At 34.6% G+C, this 22,021-nt stretch overlaps 2 protein-coding genes and 1 long non-coding RNA gene across 3 annotated transcripts in view; all 3 read left to right on the top strand.

Annotated features, from left to right (window-relative positions):
- The first annotated feature begins 3,630 nt into the window (after window positions 1-3,630).
- Window positions 3,631-5,182, top strand: LOC136274394 (uncharacterized). Its single transcript, XR_010712713.1, has 2 exons — window positions 3,631-3,779; window positions 3,913-5,182. It is a non-coding gene; the product is annotated as an uncharacterized lncRNA (long non-coding RNA).
- A 1,254-nt stretch (window positions 5,183-6,436) lies between these two features.
- LOC105339312 (protein rolling stone) lies at window positions 6,437-15,206 on the top strand. The gene is made up of 4 exons (XM_011444794.4): window positions 6,437-7,993; window positions 8,485-8,704; window positions 13,298-13,408; window positions 13,719-15,206. The coding sequence occupies exons 1-4, from the start codon at window positions 7,871-7,873 to the stop codon at window positions 14,144-14,146; spliced, it is 882 nt and encodes a 293-aa protein (XP_011443096.3). The 5' UTR covers window positions 6,437-7,870; the 3' UTR covers window positions 14,147-15,206.
- Window positions 15,207-15,499: 293 nt separating this feature from the next.
- Window positions 15,500-22,021, top strand: part of LOC105339303 (uncharacterized) — a 48,518-nt gene continuing 41,996 nt past the window's right edge. The window contains exons 1-2 of the mRNA XM_066081043.1: window positions 15,500-15,853; window positions 17,382-17,512. Coding sequence (XP_065937115.1) covers window positions 15,843-15,853; window positions 17,382-17,512 — 142 coding nt within the window. The 5' untranslated portion in view covers window positions 15,500-15,842. The remainder of the gene's footprint in view (window positions 15,854-17,381; window positions 17,513-22,021) is intronic.

Raw genomic sequence — 22,021 nt, 5'->3', positions numbered from 1 at the left:
TCAGCTAGCTTATCAACTTCATAAAGACCCATCTCCTGAGAATCCATGTTTATCACATAAGTTGGCATGTTTCTTATCTCTGATTAAGTCTTTGTTGTGATAGGTTGTGAGATTTTTATGTACATAAAATACATCAGGTGTAGACTCTCAAAAAGCATGATAAAAGCATGCTGTTGTAATTGTTGTTAATTATGCATCTAACATATTATAAAAAAGACAGATAGAGAAAAAAAGAAAAGGAAACATTTTGACTGAAATTTAACCCAAGTCGTTATCAACTAATTAATATGATGCTGCGAATACTGTTGATGAAACTCCATTCCCATGGGAGAACTTTAGAATGAGGTATTGAAAATTCACAACGTCTCAATTGTAATGGGATATGGGAGAAATAAAGACGGACCAGACCAAGATTTTAACCCGTGCCCCCTGAATGCTCTACCCACTTAGCTATCCGGCACCATGCAGTATTCGTACCATGCAGGTAGACCCTTGAAGAAATTTTGAGCCACTGTGAGTAAATCTGCACACTGAATCAAAATGTGTGTATAATGAATGCATAAGTGGCAAAGTGATGACAGTGTGTATATACAAATCAATCAAGTCCGCCACCTCTGATTGGTTCACCCCACCTGAAGCAGCCCGATCTGCGTGTTATATTTTTTTCAACTCATAAAAAAGGTGTTTTAACATAAATCACTCAACATGTACAGAACTTAAGTGGGAAGCAGTGAAACTTAATTATCCAGGAACTTAATTATCAAGGAACTTACCAATATAAATCTCTTACACAGTTAAATTTATTGGTGGACATACTTCATTGCACATCATAAATGTAAAAATCACTTTCTTTTAAGCATACATCTATAAACTGTCAATAATGTCGAAAACAATTTGACTGGTAATAAATCAATTAATGGTGAACTGTAACAGCTCACTGAATAACTCCTTAGGCCTAGCAGTGCCCATAATATTCCACATGCATCCAGATTTCAGGGGGAATTTCCTAATTAATTTAAGAGAGCACACAGTACATGACCTTATACTTATTTCCCCTCATTAACATTCGTCTAATTAAGGGGACAGAATGATCACGGCCATTTTTAGACTATAATAATCTCCTTATCAAGAAGAAGAGCTTTGTACAAGAGGAAACTATTCAAATGTAAATACTGTATACAGGGTTATTTTCGCCCCATGTAATTTTCGCCCTTTTACACTTGCGAAACAGTTTTACCCCATGTTGAATTGGCCAAGGGAAATTTTCGTTTAAAGAAAGATTATATACGACATTGGAATTCGCCCAGTCTTAAATTTGCCCTCTGGCAACGAGGGTGAAAGGGGTGAAAATAAAATGATGGCGAATATTTCCATGTATACAGTACATGTGTCAAAATCTTTACTTCATAGTTTTAAAAACCATAGCTTAAATTTTAACGTAGATCTGATGGTTATATCAGTAATTTGTTGACTACCTAGCCACCTTAAAAACTAAAAAATTTCAAAATATTCACCTGGAGGTTGTAAAATATTTCCTGATATCAAAATAATACTTTCATGCTGCCAAAGAAGACTGTTATTATTTACATGCTTCGACTGGTTTAGATTATTGATATCATAAGTTTATATCATATTTCATAAAAGTTCAGGCTTTATTACTTCCCTTTATCATTGTAACTATTCAGGCACTTTTGTTGTGAACTTTGGATCAATTTTTCTAATGTCATTTGATTATTTCCTTAGAATTCCAATGTTTCAGTTTTATACTTCCTGCAAAGCGTACAAAATATAGGTGGACAAAAGGCTTGAATGTTATTGAATAGACCACATTATGTCAGAAATACAATGTTAGTAAGTATAAAAGATCAAATGAAATGTCCCAAGTTTTCAAATTTCCTTCATACATTGTTTCTGGGTAAATAGGTAGGTTACACAATCATAGGTTTCTAAAACATACAGGGTAAATGAGGAAATATTCTACATTCCATACACTGTCAGATGAATTTTTAAAAATTTTAAATTTGATATTTCTCCACCCATTTTTTAAAACAATGTCACGCTTGTTCATTGCAATCATTATTTATGATCGCAATGTATTTGCTGTTTGCACTCTCATTATTTGACCACTTTATTGTGTTTTTTAAAATACCTCAATCCTCAATCAGTTATAATTTTAACCAAAACCAAAAAATCATTACGCATGTCAATTTTTCTTGTGCAAGGATTTTGTAACACTAATAATTTATGATTTAATTAATTACCAGGTAACTTCCTGGTATGATACATAAACTTCATATATGCTAACATATGATAAATATAATATTGCATATACATGTAGTTTATCAATGATTAATGTTGCAATTAGAGAGAGACAACAATTTTCACTTAAGATAAAATCTAATCTGCATATTTTTGGTTTTTTATGCCTTCAGTACATGTATATGATTAAAGTTAAATTATTCAGCTAATTAGTGCATGTTTTTTTAACTAAGCCACGTACTGTTACTGTGTTTGAAAGCATTTAAGATAAATGATGAAGAAAAGGTTGAGGAAATGAATAACAATTTTGAAAACCAGTTTTGAAAATTTCGAAATAAAAATAAATATATATACTGCTGTAACCTGATTAAATCATTTGAGGTATTAGCTAGAAATTTGTCATCGTGATAGAAAAATAACATATTTACACAAATACTGAAGTCACCACTAGAACCCCATGAGGACATTCATTCAGTCACTCAGTTATAGAAAAGACAAACATAAATCTTATATTTCAAGGATTCAATGATTCTACAGTGTAGCTAACAATTACTCAGAGACTATATATATACATGTAGTATATAGGGCCATGGAGATTTCTGCTATAATACCTGCGGATCATCCTAATGTACAGGACACTCTCTAGCAAAGTTCAAACAAACTTCAGAATTGAAAACAAAAATATATTAATTTACAATAAATTTAAGTACATGTATGCATTCAATATGAAATAGACACGTACTACAAGCAATATACAGTTTTGAGGACTTAGGAACATATATACACCTTACCCTGTAGATATATATTATATTAAGTAGCCATGAGTATACATGTAGATCTCGTTTGCACTGTACATACCTGTGGTTTCCTCTGTATAAATCTGGTTGTATAATCACAGAAACAACGGCCACATGTTAACTCAAGTCTTCAAGGAGCTTGCTTGTTATATAACGCTGTATTCTGAAGTAGATTATTTCCTGTCAGGTTTGAAAGAAGCTGGTGGCTTGTGAGACAATTAAACCTCCCCTCTTTATATCAAGACTTCCATATATCTTGGTTTCTTCCTCCAGCCGGCAAGATGTTCTCCTGCTTAATTAAGAGATGATATTTAATATGAATATCTAATTAGAACACTTTAATGCTCCGACATGCTTGATGTGAACATGCATGAAAAACTTGTTTCCCTCTATAATTGTATTCAGTTTACATTTAAATATCATTCTGTATTTCATAAAATTAATCTACTGTACATCTGTTACACATGTATATATGTTTATACTTACATTTACAAAGTGTTTTTCTTTTCATGCCAAATTAGTACATGTATTACATATTTTTTTTTTTAATTTAGGTTTATATACTAGTATATACCTGTAAGGCAGTAACATACAAGAGTTACTTTTTAGGCACTGATTCCTGTAGCATGCAAGGTTCTTCAAAGAGGAATAGGGCTCTACAGGATGGGAGATATGAGGGACCATTACGGGATTCTAACTTGTGACCCCCAAATCTTTAATCAGGTACGTGCTCTATCTATAAAGCTCTAGAGTTTAATGTGTCAGCAACTGAATCAATCAGTCTGAATGTCAGCCCACCTTTCAATAATTTATCCTAACCCTTGAAGACCAAATCCCAGATTCTTTCCCCTGTCAGTTCCAGGAGTTGGTCATGGCACCAAATGTAACAAGACAGGAGAGAAAATGATGGACCAGACCAGGATTCAAACCAGGGCCTCCTGAATCTCTAGCCATGTGCTCTACCAACTAATTTTGTCCTAGGTAACAGCTAGGTATAAAGGGAAAAAGCAAAACTTCTTTTTTATGCTACTGTGGCATCAGATTGGTTCGAAGTATAAAGAAATAATCAAAATATCTTCAAAATTTAAGAAAATTAGAGGAAATGCAGCAATAAGCAATGCCAATTTTATTTTAATTCAGTAGTACTGGCTGCTGGACATTTTGATAGCCTATCATTTTATTGAAAAATAGAAACTTCATATTTCAAACAGATCGATGTCTATATAACTGCAGATAGCTACTTCTATATTTATTATCCTTTCAATTGAGAAAAAAGGTAGTGACCTTGAACTGACCTTGAAGCGAAAACAAAAGATGGTCAAATATTAAACTGATAGAATCATTTGGTTTAACACATGATCTGATTTACTGTGTAAAAATTCCAGGATTTTTTTAATATAAGAAGTATGTCTGATAACGAGAAGACTCCTTCCTTAAAATAGTCGATGCTAACCTGTCCAAGAGGGTAAGTAAATATATACAATGTTGCGGAGATCGTGCTAAACTTAGCTGTATGTCATAATTAGCAAGGACCAACTGACCAGCAATAGGCTGAACAGCTATGGTACTAGTCCCAACCGGTCCCCGGAAAAGTCTCTTACCATTCTATTTTTTAAACACTCCAACGATGTCAACGTTTGGGCGCAAGGGAGAAAACTCTTAGATAAATTGACCTTAATAGGTAGCAACCGAGGCAAAGATTACAGTTGTCTTTCTTAGAGAGAGAGAGTGAGAGAGAGAGAGAGAGGGGGGGGGGGACGGAAAAATTTGAAAATTTACGAATTTCTGCGCACTATTTGGGAAATGAAACTGGGTGTTATTCAATGCCATTTATCCAACAACAAAAAAAAACAGTACCGCAGTATCTTTCTGTAAGATTACTGTCAACAATAAATATATTATACAGTTGTTGACTGGGGTCGAGGGCAACAGTTGATCTGTCAGACCAGCTCGCAAACTGTTGCCCAAAGCCGAAGGTGATTACATTATCATGTAATAAGGGTTATTCATTCATACTTTATTTCCTCTACATAGAGATTGAACATAGTTCACATACATAAATTTTCTAACGAGTCACATCAAAGATATACATTTACACGAGTAATAATGGGGGAAAAAAAAAGAAATATCAAGACTGCCGCGCTTCGTATTAGTTTGAAGTTAAAAATACGAAATGCTTTATTGTCGGATTCATGAATGGTATGGCGCCCCAGCAGTACAAGGAATAGGTCGTTTACTGAAAACCCACACAATTCCGCAGAGAGTCGCACATCGAAACAGTTTACGTTCACGTCCCACCAATTTTCGCGAATCATCGCCATGGACGGACAGGGACATGATGAATGTTGAAACACGTTGAAGAATGAATTACTAGTATACACAGAATACATGTATATAGAGTTCGATTTCTCGGCAGTTTTCGGGTATATCTTCCAAATAGATGACGAATTTGAGTTTATATAAAGTTCTATGAAAAGTGTGAAGTCACGATCGTGAAACATACGTGTTTGCCGCTGCGAAACATGTGATGCAGTCACTTTGTCACGTACAGTTTTTCTCCAGGAATGTTTTTCAGGAAAAAATCCATCGTCCAGAAATGTCCACAAATGATCAGTAAGATCATATGATTGTATAATACCCATAATATCAGGGATAAATCCCAACTGGTTTGTCGAGAGATCGTGGAAATAAGAAAATAATCTTGTGAGGAAAATGTTCTTTGTTAACATTTTTGGGTTGAGGCGACACAGTCGGCCTAGGAATTGCAGCTTTCGAACGTCTATTTCTGCACATATGGGGAGTTCATCGAAATACGATTCACACATATCTGATCTGCTTAATTTGGGTAAGTTTAGTGAGTTTTTGCAAATAAAATGTTGGAATGTATTCAGGTGGTTTCTGTCTCTAAACGACAAATTAATCCAGAGTTCGCACCCATAGAGTACTGATGCATAGGCGTCGGAACCGGGGGGGCTAGAGGGGGGGGGCTTAGCCCCCCCCCCCCCCACTTTTTTTTTGCAAAGTTATACCTAACCATTACAAACATAGCATGATAGAGGGTTCAGCCCCCCCACTTTTTGTTGTAGGAAAGATTATTGTTCCTAAATTTACCTTGAAAGATTGAGAAGTTAGATTTAGAAGCATACTAGCCCCCCCCCCCCCCCCCCCCCCCCCCCCCACGGATTAGGAATTTCATGATTTTGGGGAAAAAAATTTGGGTAAGTAATTTTTTTTTTTGGAAGTATAGCCCCCCCACTTTCAATTTGCTTCCGACGCCTATGTGATGGTAGCACAATTGTTTTGTACAGGTGAGTCAGTGTTCTAGGATTTAGGAATGGTGAACCAAGGTCAGATAGTGCAAAATATGACTTCCGTCCTTTGTTACAAGCCTCCTGTATTCGATCAGAAAGTTTACATTTTTCATTTATAATTATACTTATAATAGATGGTTGTAAGACCGGTTGCACGATACAATCGCTGGACCTAGATGCCAGGACATGTTACATGTGTCTAGTTTAGCTCCTTGTGCACGGAACTGCAACACACGCACGATTTGGATGCGTTGAATGTAAATCACCATTTGCAAGCGTATACCAAAATGCGATGTCTAACAGTTTTTGAAGCGCAAGTGGGGTGACAGCAATTAAAGACAAGTCGTCGGCTAGGGAGGGGCAGCTGCTGGGTATATTAAGTATACCTGTGTTTGGGCTACCGTACTGTAACGCTTGAATAAGGTCGTTGATGTAAACAAGGTAAGAAAGGTAGACAGGACACCACCCTGTCTAACGCCTTGATTTACCGGAAACCATTCTGTACGGGTCTGGTTCACGATGATTAATTGTTAATTTGTTAACCACCTAGCATCCTTAACATAATCCAGAATTGAGAAATTTGCATGTATGTTGTTATGAGCGTAACTGCTGACAATGGTGTTATTGGTGAACTGTTGACATGATATTATGGGCGTAACTGCTGACAATTATAATATGGGTTTAACCGCTGACAGTGATGATATCGGCGTAAATGCTGACAACGATGTTGCGGCTTAGTTTCTCTTTCTGTGAACACAATCTTTTGTTTGTTATAATCTTGTAATTCCTTCCCCATTCTGTTGTTTTTTGTTGATATTTGAGATTTGTGGGATATTAACCAGTAATATAAAGTCCACAATGAGGAAATTAAAAAAAAGAATTCATGAAACTTCGCACACAACCTTCCGTAAATTCGTTTGTCCTCACTGGTTTATGGTATATGTTCTATCGTTTTGTTTGACCAACTCGGTGTCCTTCAGAACTCAAATAAAAAGATCCTCAAGTACCTATATAACACATTTCTTGTATAGAGTACTTAACTCTTAATTCGGAATGAAATGAGAAAATTAAATGACAGAACATTGAATGTTTTACTGTGATTTAAGTCGGGGTATCACCACGGGTCACTGCACACTCAGCTTTCTTTAAATTCTAACTTTACCACCCAAAAAACCTTATGTATTTAAATTGATAAGTAATTGTAAATATTTGGTTTGGCATTTTTTTTTCTTTGCAAAGAGCGTTGAAACCTTATCCGTATATATATATAGACGTGAAGAGTTCAGACATATACCGAGAGGAATCCGTTAAACATATAGATTTGTCCAGTTTTATGAACAACTATACGCCATAAAATCGTCCTTCAAGTCCGCCTCAAGTCGTTATAAACCTAAAACTTCACATTTCTCGCAGCAACCTGTTCATGAATCATAAATGTGTTAATGCCGTCCGATTGCTGCGTTCATGAGGGTAGTATCCCAGGGTTGAGAAATTTCAGCAAACATGGACCAGGATCCAGAATCGGGGAAAACCACCGGGAAACCTTGTGAGAATGTCCGGGAGGAATTCCGAGTCCAGAAGTTCGGATTCAGTGACGTCCAGCCTAGGTATTTTGTGACAGCGCAGGTAAGTTTGATCGTTTGCTTGCGGTGTATTTTATTGCTTACCTATTTATTACCACATCTGCAGTAGACACTGGACAACAGAAGCTACTGAGTAATTAATGCAACAGTTAAGTTAAGGTTGCAATGGCACTTTGTAATTTTAATCGAAGGAATATGGTATAGTGTACTATGACATTTTATGCTGTAACATTTGCGTATTCTCGCTGATATATGTACGTGTAGACTAGTACTAAGAAACAAAAATGGCAAACTTAAAGATATAAAAAATATCTGGTATGCATGTCTGCATTGTTCAAGCTTAAGAAATATTGACACAAATATTTGTATGGCGGTTTTTGAATCAACATTTCCCAAACTTACACAATTCTCTGTACAATGTTAAAATGTTAAAAAATAACCCAAAGAGAACGTTTAATGTGTGTAATGATTTTAGAATTAGTGCATTAATTGCGAGTCAAAATGACAAAATAATGTTTGCAAGTGCTGATTTAGTGTTTCAGTCCCGCCCTCTTCTGTGTATGGACAGGATTCTGGGCGCTGTTCCACATGACCGTAATTTGCCTGCAGTTCTACTTTATTGATGACCACCCAAATCCAAAATGGCTGTCCTTCCTGACCAACTGGGGCTACACCCTCCTGGCTCTGTCGGCCGTGTGGGACTGTGTCTGTACGCTGTACGTAAATACCACAAGGAGAGAATTACTGGCAAACGGTACGGTCAATACTCAGTTTCATTATCCATGTAGCATGCAATATTAATCTATTAACGCTATTGCAACTTCTCCGACCTTTCAGAGAGAGAGAGAGAGAGAGAGAGAGAGAGAGAGAGCATGTTCCGAGTTCTTCCGGAAATGACCGAGAAATTGCAATTGCGCTTAAGGAATATCATTTTCTTTATGTAAATGTGGAATTTGCAATTGGAGCTTTGTTAAGGTCAATTCGTTCTAGATTCAGTCGATTTTTTCATTCTCCGGGAAAACATTCATGATTTAGTATCGTCAACTCATTAGGTAAATTCTGTCGAATGCTATGTACAAGTATGCAGCTCTTGACCACGAGTATACAAGCATTGTTGTGTTCTAAACATGAACTTAAGTTAAATGCTGCAATTTAAAATCTAACAGTAAACTAAACAGTATTGCTTCTTTAAACGTCTGGGCCAATCTTTAAAATCACTGGCACATAGTTGTGATGGGATCACTCTCATTAAGGATTTCTATTGAGTTTTCAGCGAGTCGGGTATCAAATTCTTCCTGCTTTGCCTTTATTTACATAGACCCCCGACCTGTACTTTAACAGTATTTGTCAATGCACATGATTACTGCATTTATATATGATGTCAAACTAACATACTTATCTAATGATTTCACCACTTGAAAAAAAAAACCCACCCAGACTTTGTCTAAATGGAATTGATTGTTCGATTACGTGATATGTTTCACAAAATTCTTGAAGGTATTAGCGACAAGGACATCACGTGACACGCCTAACACAAATTTTTTTTATCAGTAAAACATTTTCTTACGTATTTTCTAAGTTGCTTTTATTTTTTGGCTTTTATTCAAGATAAAATACGTCTAGATTTAAAAACAAACCAATAAGTCACATGTAGGTGTCCATTCTTAAAAATAATGAATAGAAATCTATCCATTCTTAAAAATAAGAGACAAGTAAAACTGTTAACTTGTTGAACGGTTATATACAGGTATGTTGAAACAAGAATAAGAACAAGAACCACATTTACAAATAAATAAAAAAGATTTAATGAATGACACAGTAAGCGCGATACAGCCGAGAAACACTGAACACCAGTAAAAAATACAGTATGTATGGTGGCATATCTCTGCCCCTTGTGTGCAAGTTATTTTTCTATTAAATATGTCGACATGCAAGATAAATATGTTGACATGCAATATAGTTATGTCAACATGCAACATAAGTATGTTGACATGCAAGAACATTTCAATCATAAAAGAATTATGAAAAATCTCAAAAAATCTCAAATATCGGCCACATGTGACATACAAGATGCTAGATGCTACTTATTTATGCCGACGTGCAACTTATTTATGTTAACATGCAAGATAAATATGCTTACATGCAACATATTTATGTCAAAATGCAACTTATTTATACGAAAACGTATAACCGCCTTTTGATGTTGTGTTAAACCTCTAAATGGCAAATTAAAATTAGTGTCATCTTCCTATTAATTGTATATATTGTCAAAATTATGTCGACTCGTACAAAGAAAAAAATACAAGTCGATATATTTTGGATAATTTAACCGCTCATTTCACGCCCTGTTGACTTTGATTAAGTCAAAATATTATTTTGCGTTATAAATTTGTCGCATTTATATAAATGCGCAGAAATTTGCTCTTTCTCTTTTATATTGAAAATTAGTTATGTTGAAATTGTACAATTTGTGGAGCTTTCGCGTCCATATTTTGATGACTTTTTGCCTGTTTACAAGGAATGTCAACTTCAGTTTTTCGTCGTAAGTTTGAGAAACAATTTAATCCAATTAATGTCAATAATGTAAAGCAGTAAACATGTAATAGCTAACTGCAAAGCTCCATAAGCATGAGAGACAAGGGCGTAGCACATTCTTTAGTAATAAAAAAAAGCTTGAAAGTGTAAATAAACGAATGCAAAAATAAAACAAATATGATACTACCAAGATTTAAACAGGTTTCTTTTTATTTCAGTAAATACTTTAATCAATACATTTTTTTAGTTAAACTAAATTTGTAAAACAAAATGAAGGAACTTTTTGTAGATTTTTATTAGGTTTTAAATAATACATGTATAAATACTTGATTAGTTTTATCTATTCCCAATTAATGATGATTCTACATAATTCCAAGTGCTTTTGAAAGATTAACAATAAAATTACTGAGAGAAATGTGCATTTCCGAATGATCTATATATTTCTTTAAGTTTAATTTAAAAGTAAAAAAAAAGACTAAACCTTTGGGTTGGGAACCATAATAGCTTAGATGTTAAATGAATAATACCTGAAGTAAAAATGTTGCTCTTTAACTAAAATAAGTTAATTTCAGTCCGTATATAATATGGTCTTAACCAGAGCTTTAACCCCAAAGCATCTAGGGAGTTTACATAATATCGGTAAACTAATAATTCTAGTCGTTCAAATTTTAGTGAAAATTCCTCTCTGACTTGGATAAGTCGCAACATTTAATTTTGGCGGCATAGTTAATGCGCATTATTTTAGCGCAACATTGCGGAATTCGACTTTAACAGATTAAAGTGCTTAACACGTCAAACACATGTCGAAATGGTGTCAATAAATAAATTTTATTGTCATAATTAAATTGCTGAACTTTAAAATAATCATATATGACAATATATTTATGTGAATGTATCGCGTTCTAACGCAACGATAAGAGACGGTTAAACGTTTCCGTATATTTATGTTAACATGCAACTTCTTTATGTCGACATGCTACCTATTTATCTCGACATGCAACATAGTTATGTCAACATGTAAGATAAATATGTTGACATGCAACGTATTTATGTCGAGATGCAACTTCATGATGTTGACATGCAACTTATATGTTGCATGTCAACATATTTATCTCGCATTTGAACATAACTAAGTTGCATGTCAACATATTTATTCTGCATGTCAACATAACTAAGTTGCATGTCGACATAAATAAGTAGCATGTGAACATAACTAAGTTGCATGTTGACATAAACAAGATGCATGTCGACATAAATAGGTAGCATCTAGCATCTTGGTTGTCATATTTGGGCGATATTTGAGATTTTTAAAGATTTTTCATAATTCTTTTTTTATTGCAATTTTCTTGCATGTCAACAAACGTGTGTTGCATGTTGACATAACAATCTTGCATGTCAACATATCTATCTTGCATGTCGACATATTTGATAGAAAAATATCTTGCACACAAGGGGCAGAGATATGCCACCATAAGTATGATATACATAGTATCAGGGCATGATAGTATATACTCCATTTTTTGAACACGAATCAAAATTTATCCACTTTTTCATATAAATTACATATAACCACAAAACACATCAGATATGATCAAATCATAGATTTAGACCACTGCACTATATTAAAATCACATTTTGCAGGTTTCTAAAAGTTAATTCTCGATCATCCGGACTGCATTCCCCCTGAAAAGGTTTATAGATCGTCAGCCGTCCACACCCTGGACAAATTTCTGCATTTATCTGAATCTGTTACTGCATCTTTGTTTTGGTTGGCTTTATAGTTTTATCAAATTATTTGATTTGTAAGTCATATCATCTAGTACTGTTATCAGCATCCCCGCATTCCATATCCAAAATATTACTTAAAACAGCATCGGTTTAGGCAGTACCTCTTTTACAACGTTGAATATTGTTAAATAAGGAATGCTCTCCTGAACAGAAAATAAGATGTTGGTGTTGCTTAGTAGAAGAGTGAATGAATATGAAATTTTCACAGCAGAGCTTTATAGACCACTTGCACATACCTGAAACTGTCAAGTACCAAGTAAGTGAACAACAGAAAATTCTACACAAGACGTCAGGTTTAATTGTTCAAATTTAAAAAATGTATCTATCAGCATTGTCAACAGGTTTACCTGATACTGTCAGTTCTTAAAACAAAAGAGGCAATGTTTTAAGTCGGATATTAGCATCAAACTCTCCATTCTATGATAGAAACAGTCCGAAATATCTGACGTTTTAGTGGCTATCTAAAACAATTTGATATTATACATGCCAAAAAAACCCGTCAGAACCGGCGCCATTACGTAAACTGGTTTGCCGCCTCTAACTGAATTCGGCATTCTTGGCTCGATTTTAAATATTTACGAGTTGAATCAAATGTTTCACTCAAAACCAATTTAAAATAAGAATGTTTATGCTATATTATTGCGTTTAAATATATACATCTATTCAAAATCGAGCTTAGAATGCCGCTGGGGCTTCCATTTGGAGGCGGAAAATTTCCAGTTTTTGTAATGGCACCGGTTCTGACGTTTTCCTGGCATGTAAAATATCAAAAGTCAGGATAACGTCAGATTTTTTTTTACAGTGGTTGATTTGATATACCGATGTACTCGATAAGATCACCTTTAATTCTTTTAAATGCATACTCATCTGCCATTCAATAGTCTCAGTCCAAATATAGTTTAATCATACTTATCTAAACGATAACCGAAAATAATAACGATGTTGACCAGTTAGAATGACGTTTCTACCACGAACCAAAACCACTCGATGAAACACATACTTGATTCTTCTGTTTCTGTTTCAGATGCATCTTCAAACCTTTCGTGGTATTTGAAGATACAGTGGATTTTGTTTAACGTTTCCACGGTAACCGCTGTCGTCATCACGCTGCTGTTTTACTTACTCTTAACTCCAGGTCAGTATAACAATCTAGTTTAGTGTGCATTATTTCTGAAAAAACCCTTGAAAAGTACTTGAGTCAAATTAACATGATTGACATACCGAACATAATACGTTAACTTTAAACTCAACACGCAAACGTTAACGTTTAAATAAACGTACAGACATACAAATTTAAAGTTGACCTGTTTTACAAAGTACATTAAAGTGATATGAAATTAAATTGTACGACGATTGAAAAACATGCATAAATGAAATCTTGAGAAAAAGTATTAAAATTTAGAATTGAATAAACTTATCATTTATTTTTATTTTACTCTCTTCAGATTTTACAGCCAGCAGCATACTGAAACACGCCATTAATTCAGTGTACGCAGTGCTGAGCCTGACAGTGAGTGCTAAGCCCGTGCGCCTCCTACACATTTACCAGGCCGTGCTGTTCTCAGTGGTGTACAGCGTCTTCTCATTGGTCTACCAGAAGGCGGGGGGCGGGGCTATCTACACAGTGCTGGACTGGGACAAAATGCCCAACACCGTACTGCTGTCTCTGGCAACTGTTCTTGTCGTGGTACCCATGGTTCATCTAGTCATGTTTACTATTTATAGATTACGTGTGTTTGCTTGGAACTCTTGTTGTCGGAAGAGACAAGTTTGTGATGACGCCGACGTCGGCAGAAATGCCAATTTTGACGGTTCGAGGTCAGAGAATACTAAAACGGATGAAAGGCATCATGACAGTGCTATGTCAAGTTAGACTCGATGATCACTGACAGGAAACAGTTCTCTGAAAGATTTTAACGCTGATAGTAGTCATAGTTGATTTCATACCGGAATGTACACGGAGATGTAAGACGGGGGAATGATGTGATCTGAGAGAATGGAACACCTGATTATGACTAAGACGTATTTTTCCTTAAGGGCATTAAATGCCAAACACTGAAATCAGTGAAGCTGTGATGCTGGAATATGGTTGTTTCATAAGATTGTTGATTGTTGATTTATTGTATAACATTATGATTTATAGAAATTTCAAGAAAACCACGATAATCTTTGTTATGAAGACCCATCATGAATGTGCATCTATCAACAGAATACTTTCCCCTTATTTTTTCTTCAATGGCCAAGTCTAAGCATTATCCAAGATTTATGTGTATATATCAGGGTGATAACAAAGTTATCTACTTATATACTAAAGTCTGTCCCAAGTTATTGCTTCCATCGCTTTTTGATGATTTATAATAAAAACACACATACCTGTGAAAGAAATACAGATGAAATCGATAAAAGGGAATATATCCAAATTATATTCATTGACACGTTATCATTTTTCACTCATAAAAGTTAACAGGAATAAAAACAGATTTCTTACGTAGATTTATAATGGGAAACTTTTACATCTTTTCACCATTCAGAACTCATTCGGAATACCGCGCACAATTTTTCAACGTTATTATCCGGGCTTCATTATTTCTGATGCAATGCTAAATCCCCGCAGACTTTCTATTTTGGTTTGTGTATTGAAACGTGAGCGGTAGAGGGGGCATTTCAAAACAGGTTTGGACATTTTTCATATCAGTGGATGAACGTAGTTTGAGCACAAATGTATTTATGATTATCGAAATATCAAGCGAAAAGTTGTGGAAGCAAAAACTGGGGATAGAGTATTTTATAGTGTTTCCAATTCCATTTACACTGTTTAATTGAAGATCACTGCGCGACCGTCAATGACTTATTGAACAAATAAATGTATAGGCGAGAAGGTTGACCTCTTTCAATTTCGAAGACAGGGCTGCGTTCAAGATCGTAGCTGCTACTTAAGGTAGCCTAGCCGCTACGTAGATATTCGTAGCCTAAATATTTTATGCTAAGCATCAAATTCAAGATGGCCACCTTAGTTACTTTTTTATAACAAACATGAAATCTTTTTACTTTGTGATATTTTGTTCATCCTTAAAGTTATAATGAATTTTAACATGTATATAATCGCTTAAAATTAACAAATTATGTCGATGTAATTAACCTTTAGTTGAATATTTCCAACTTCAAATCTTAATTAGACCTAGCGGCTAACCTAGCGGTGCGTTCAAGAGACCTAGATATCTGATTTTGAACGCAGCCCAGATATATTAAAGTCATACGCTAGTGATCACGATCTTAGGGGAGATAATTACTTTCAAGAAAAATCAAAGAAATGCTGCATTGACTGAATCTATTTACAAGTTATTTATTATGCAAATGTCCGACATGCGTCTAAAAGTAAAGCTAATGACGCTGGTCGGCGAGTATAGGCAAGGTCACGGGATCTGTTGACACTAAATATAGTCACTGCTTTCTCTCTGAGAAAAACAACTACAGATGAAATGTCTAACCCTACATATTATTTCTGGGAACAGAAATTCAGTATGTAATATGGGCATCTTTTGGCACGTTGGAATTTGCAGGAAGCAGTCATGTTCAACTTGTGAGTATTAAAATATATGTTTTATGAAGCTTTAAGTTCATTTATGAATATTTATTGTATAAATTAATCAAAAATATGCATTACGAATCAAACGCCTTCCGCCAGATGTATAATGAAACAGACATAAACTCTCTGTTTAGAAGGCTGGATGGCTGTGACCAATTTTATACCATATTAATCTCCTTATGTAGAAACGTTTTCTATAAAGATATAAAAACATCTCATTTTCAGTTAAAATTATTTTTGGGTTTTCCCCATATTTAATAGTAGTTTATGGTGAAAAATAGCATATTTAAAGATCTAAGAAAAATCCGATGCGAGTTGTGTTGGTCATCCAGCCTCCTTATATCCATGAACAACGTGTAGTGAGCACTTTAAGAAACGAATGCAAGCATTTAAATTCCTGATCCTTTGGTAAATATCGTAGTCTCATCAATTAAGATCGAAAGATTCAATAAATCTTGCTACTGTTATGAATGTAAAAATTCTCGAATCGATCCGAAATTTTTTATCTATGCGTCGTAATGGACTTATGGACGTCACGTGATCTTGCTTTTATATCAGCTCCACTTTCAGTGTGGTGGATATATTATCTTCTTCATCCTGTTCTACATTTTCCAGTTTGTGATCTTCCCTTTATTACAGCTCCACTCTAAGTGTGGTGGCAATAATTTTCTTGATCTTCCTGTTACTTTGTGTGAATTTTCCTTTATTACAGCCCACTCTAAGTTTGGTAGCTATAATCTTCTACGTCCTGATCTTCCTGTTATTTTGTGTGATTTTTCTTTTATTACAACTCCACTCTAAGAGTGGTGGCTATAATCTTCTTCATCCGGATCTTCCTGTAACTGTGTGTGATCTTCCCTTTATTACAACTCCACTCTGAGCATGATTGTTGTAATCTTCTTCATCCTGATCTTTCTGTATTTTTGTGTGATTTTTCTTTTTAACAACTCCACTCAAAGTGTGGTGGCAATAATCTTCTTTGTCCTGATCTTCCTGTAACTGTGTGTTATCTTCCCTATATAACAGCTCCACTCTGATTGTGATGGCTTTAATCTTCCTGATCACCCTGTTACTGTGTGTGACCTTCCCTTTATTACACCTCCATTCTGAGTGTGGTTGTTATTAATTTATCTTCTTCATCCTTATCTTTCTTTTCATTTGTGTGATCTTCCTTTTATTACCACTCCACTCTAAAAGTGGAGGTTATCATCTTCTTTGTCCTGATCTTTCTGTTACTTTGTCTGATCTTCCCTTAATTACAACTCCACTCTGAGTGGTTGGTGGCTATAATCTTCGTGATCTTCCTGTTACTTTGTGTGATCTTTCTTTTATTACAGCCCACTCTAAGTGTGGTGGTTATAATCTTCTTCATCCTGATCTTCCTATTACTTTGTGTGATCTTCCCTTTATTACAGTTCCACTCCAAGTGTGGTGGCTATAATCTTCCTGATCTTCCTGTTACTTTGTGTGATCTTTCTATTATTACAGCTCCACTCTGAGTGTGATCTTCCCTTTATTACAGCTCCACGCTGAGTGCAATTGTTATAATCTTCTTCATCCTGATCTTCTTATTCCTGTCTATATTGAGATGTCGGATGAGGAGGACAGAACACAAGGAGCACGATCTCTACAACCTGTTCTTCTCCAGATCAGGTATGTACACATACAAAAACTGTACGGGGTCTCAAATGATCTTCCTTAATATATAGTAACGGATACGTCCGGCTGATATGAATGATTAGTCTTTTTTGTTAAACAAGAAATTAGAATAATCATTTTTGCGTTTTCTCCATTTATCCAGAAGATAATTTCGACAGCAATTTCTTTTAACCCTTCACAAATATGCTAGATAGAATAGAACGAATTTCAATAAAACAAAACAGAATAGAATTAATTTCCAAATTAGGACCTCATCGGGTATGACATATAACAATTATGATTCATATAAATACACATAGAACAGTGTAGAAGATATAAACCTATTGGCTTATTGTTCGGTTTGTATATCAAATTTCTTTTCAAAGGTGAGAACAGCTCAGTGCCGAGTTTTCAGAACAAGTTCATGTTAATTTTGTGAGCGCACGTAGAGTTAATAGCATCTACTTCATTCTGATTTCTTAACCCCATTTTAAATACTTGCTCGCTCGTGCTCTTGTAATAAGTTACAATAACAGGTAATATGTCTTTAAAATTGATTGAATCTGATTTTAAAGTTCCTCGCCGAGCAGTGAAGAATTGGTCTTAACATGTTTTAATAATTTACAACCTTCCCATCTGCTAATTTTCTGGATTTTGTTATATAATTAAAGTTTAGTATTGGCTTAACTGGTTCGTGTTTAGGACGGCGGGGATCCGCGCCCGTAGGTTTGTTATCGGACTCCATAAAGTACTGAGGGAACGAGTTGACCAATCGATACCCTTACTTCCGGTGTAACTCCTTTCACAAAGATTAGAGTAAGTCTTGGTATATGTTTATATTAAACAGTTGATTAAACTATAAAAACTACGCGACAACATGGTTTATACCAATATTTAACTCAAATCTGCCATTTTTTAAAACTGAACTAGAATTTCTAGCCTTACAAAAAGGAATTGAATAAAAGAAACAACTTGCTGTGCTAATATGAAGATTAAATTACATTAAAAGATTATAACCAAAACTGTTTTTCAAAAGGATAGCTCCAAAGTATTTTTATTATAACTTTTTCACTGAGGAATAATTTGTTATAAAGTATAGAAGCAAAAATGTGCATTGCAGAGTTGTTTATATATACAATACTATAATCATACCAGATGTTACGTAATTAGGGGTTCCAAGGGGCCAGAAGTCTTTTGAGCATTAATAACTGAAAAAAGAGAATTATTTTGAAAAGCAAGGTAGAACAAAAATTGCGAAGAATTGTGTTCTTAACATAAGCTACCTTTACATTTTTGGTTCATTGCTCCGGTAAGGAGTTAAGGGGTCGGCCTCTAAAACACTATTTATATCTTTAGAACGGTTAAATAGTTAAGGTTTTACGTTTCCAACGGAAGACCTTATAGTTTTCGTACAGTTTCTTCTTATTTTTTTTCGACAAATTTTGTGCAAGCGTTTTCTCGAAAATTATTTGTCTGATTTCAACCATTATTTTACAGATGATTACAAGTACGTGATCTGAATTTTGATTTTCTGTCATTACTTCCGGTACCGATTTTATTGCTAATTTTATAAACCTTTACGACCCGTTTTGTGAACAGTTGATCTCGAAGAATATCAGAGATATAAATATGAATTTTTCAAGATAGGTAGTCCATAGTTTGAAGTTGTGCCTATTGCTTTTGTTTAACGCCAGTGGCGCCATTTGTTAGCGCTCATCTTGGATCGAAAATTTGGTTCGAATTTTGAAAATTTTCATACGTTTTGATATGTACATGTATCTTTTTATAGGTTGATACTTTGTTAAGAATATTTTACAAAAATGATAGAGTATTAGAAGTTGTTTCCAACGAAATCAAGAAAAAGGTGCTGGCTCCTTAAATTAGGGGCCAGGAGACTTGTAAAGTCTACTACAAATAACTTAAAAACGATCAAGAATTTAATGCGCATTATAGAAGCAAAGGTGTTGATCGTAACAATATCTGTTTGAAAAAATCGTTGCCACACCCATTTATTATGTAATTAGGGATTTTTAGGGGCCAAAGTCCTTAAACTTTGACGCAATATATCTAGGGAAGGAGACATATTTAATTAGGAATTGTAAAAAAGAAAATGTCTGCATTAATGATTCTATTCGATTTTACTAATCAAAACATCAATGTCTGTTCCCATTGAGGATCTCGAGGGCTGACCCCTAAAATATTCAATCATTTGTGTCTCAAAAATGAACAATAATTTTAGATAGGTGTAAGAACAAAAAATACATGACCTTTCATTTAATATGAAGATATAGGGGTTGATTTCTCAAATAAGGGGCCAGTAGGGCTCTTAAATCTTTTTAAAGTAACCCTTTCCTGGGCGATCATTTGTTATAAAAAAGAGCTTATAAAGCTGAATTTAGAATTAAAATCGGATGATGCATAACAGATACACTCTATGTGTGGGTTGAAAAAATATTTTTATTCCGCGCTTTTTATTAAGAAAATAGTTTAAGGATCAAAGTTAAATAAACTCGTACCAAAATTGATTCGATAATTGTTAAGTTGTTCTTGAAAATATTAGGGTTTTTTGTAAGGTCGTACTTGGAATTGTTAAAATTTGGGTAAATTCCTACTTAGAATCATTCGGATTTTTTCTAAAGTCGTACCATGATTCATTTGATCATATATATATATATATATATATATATATATATATATATATATATATATATATATATATATATATATATATATATATATATATATATATATTCAGTTATAACTGCATTCCACCTGTATCTCAAACGACCGTGTAGTGAGCGACCAGCGCGCTAGTTTCCCTTCGTCATCGACAGCAAGATTTTTGTTTTGCGTAGATGGCCCAGTGGTTAGCGCGGTGGCCGCTCACTGCTAGGAGAATGGGTTCCAGAGGTCGCGAGTTCAAGCCCCGGTGTATATATCATACAGGAACTTTCAACTTTATTGTTTACATTAACGGAAGACCCACTTGTATCTTCGCAACGAGCTTTGCTTTAGTTTTATTTATTGTTTAATTCCCAGTTTGGGAATTTTTTCAATTTAACCAAATAATTGTCTGATTAGGCTTTGCTGATTTTCAGGCACGTAGCAATGTTTTTGAAAGTAACCGGGTGGATGTTGATTTATCCGATATTTTGACGAGCGAAAAAAAACTCAGTTCGCCAATCTTTAGAATCCTAATCCGGGTGTGTTTGTGTGGAGGTATTGCAGAGAACATGTACCCACAAGTTCTTTTTTATTTCTAATTTTGTTAATTTCATTTTTATTCGTTACATTTTCAGTAGATAGAATGTTTTATCGTTAAAATGACAGATGTCCTAGGGACCCGGTTTAACGATGGAATTTGTCCCATATACTCGCTTCGTAGTAAGTAAAAAAATTATATCGCGCTGTATCTCGCCTAAATTTTCATATGATTGGTCTCAAATACCTACAGGGTTACTCATTTATGTAATCCAATATTACAACATCAACTGTTTTTACAACGAAATCGCTGTCACTTTTAACATCACGTTTGAAAATTCGCTGTTCATGGTCGCCATGTTAACGATAAAGTTCTGAGACATTCCGATTGCGATTTTCGACAAACTGGCAGGCAAATTCAAACGCGTATTTTAACAAAATGCCTTGGTACGACTTATTAAATGGATATTTTGTGGACAAAACTACATATGCATGTTCAAAAAGGTTTTTAATGTATAAAATGTGTTTTTCCTCTGCAGATTGTTATGCAAGTATATGGGACGAATTCTTACTGTGACCTGAGAGAAGCCTGGTCACCGTAAGATAATTCTTTCTACATGTTCAGTAAAGAGTGGGGGCGCCTTCTTCTTCTACGTTCCTGTATATGATCTAGATCTAGAATCGTGAAGCAGTTTTGTACGCTGTCTTATTTTCTTGTGATTAAAAATACGATAAATGAAATGCTACTAACATGTATCTTTATACGCTGACAATTGCAAATGTTTAGTGTAATCTTATGATTTATGATAATTTTAATGAGTTTTTGTTTGGACTTCATGACCCTAAAGCAAACATTTTAAGGTACGCATTTAAGTAACAGGATGCTCTCTCTCTCTCTCTCTCTCTTTCTCTCTCTCTCTCTCTCTCTCTCTCTCTCTCTCTCTCTCTCTCTCTCTCTCTCTCTCTCTCTCTCTCTCTCAATCTTTTCATTAATAATGCAAACATTTAAACAATGTCAAGAATATACCAGTAAAAAGAGTGTTTTGACATGCTAAGGACTGCGAACGCTAACGCCCGTTTCCCGCCCTCATTTTACATCCAAATATTTCGGAATTTCTGTCAGATATTCAAACATAGGTAATCACAGATTACAAAGCTCACCGAGTTGAGACATCACCCTTATGAGATAACACCTTTATGAGACCACCTTTATCATATTGTATGAAAATCATACTTTATGATCTTGGATATTCATGGATTCTGTTTTGACACTATATAATATATCATCTGTTAAAAAATTGTATGATAATCAAATTTTCATAT

The sequence above is a fragment of the Magallana gigas genome, chromosome 4, assembly GCF_963853765.1.
Source record: "Magallana gigas chromosome 4, xbMagGiga1.1, whole genome shotgun sequence".
Classification (NCBI taxonomy): Eukaryota; Metazoa; Mollusca; class Bivalvia; order Ostreida; family Ostreidae; genus Magallana; species Magallana gigas.
Note: the sequence above shows the minus strand (reverse complement) of the source record. Positions and strands in the feature narration are given on the sequence as shown.

Excerpts from the sequence above, each read along its gene's own strand:
- LOC105339312 (XM_011444794.4), top strand. The coding sequence starts at position 7,871 with ATGGACCAGGATCCAGAATCGGGGAAAACCACCGGGAAACCTTGTGAG. Across the intron at positions 8,705-13,297 it reads GAGAGAATTACTGGCAAACG|ATGCATCTTCAAACCTTTCG; the intron begins GTACGGTCAATA and ends TTTCTGTTTCAG. Across the intron at positions 13,409-13,718 it reads TTACTTACTCTTAACTCCAG|ATTTTACAGCCAGCAGCATA; the intron begins GTCAGTATAACA and ends TACTCTCTTCAG.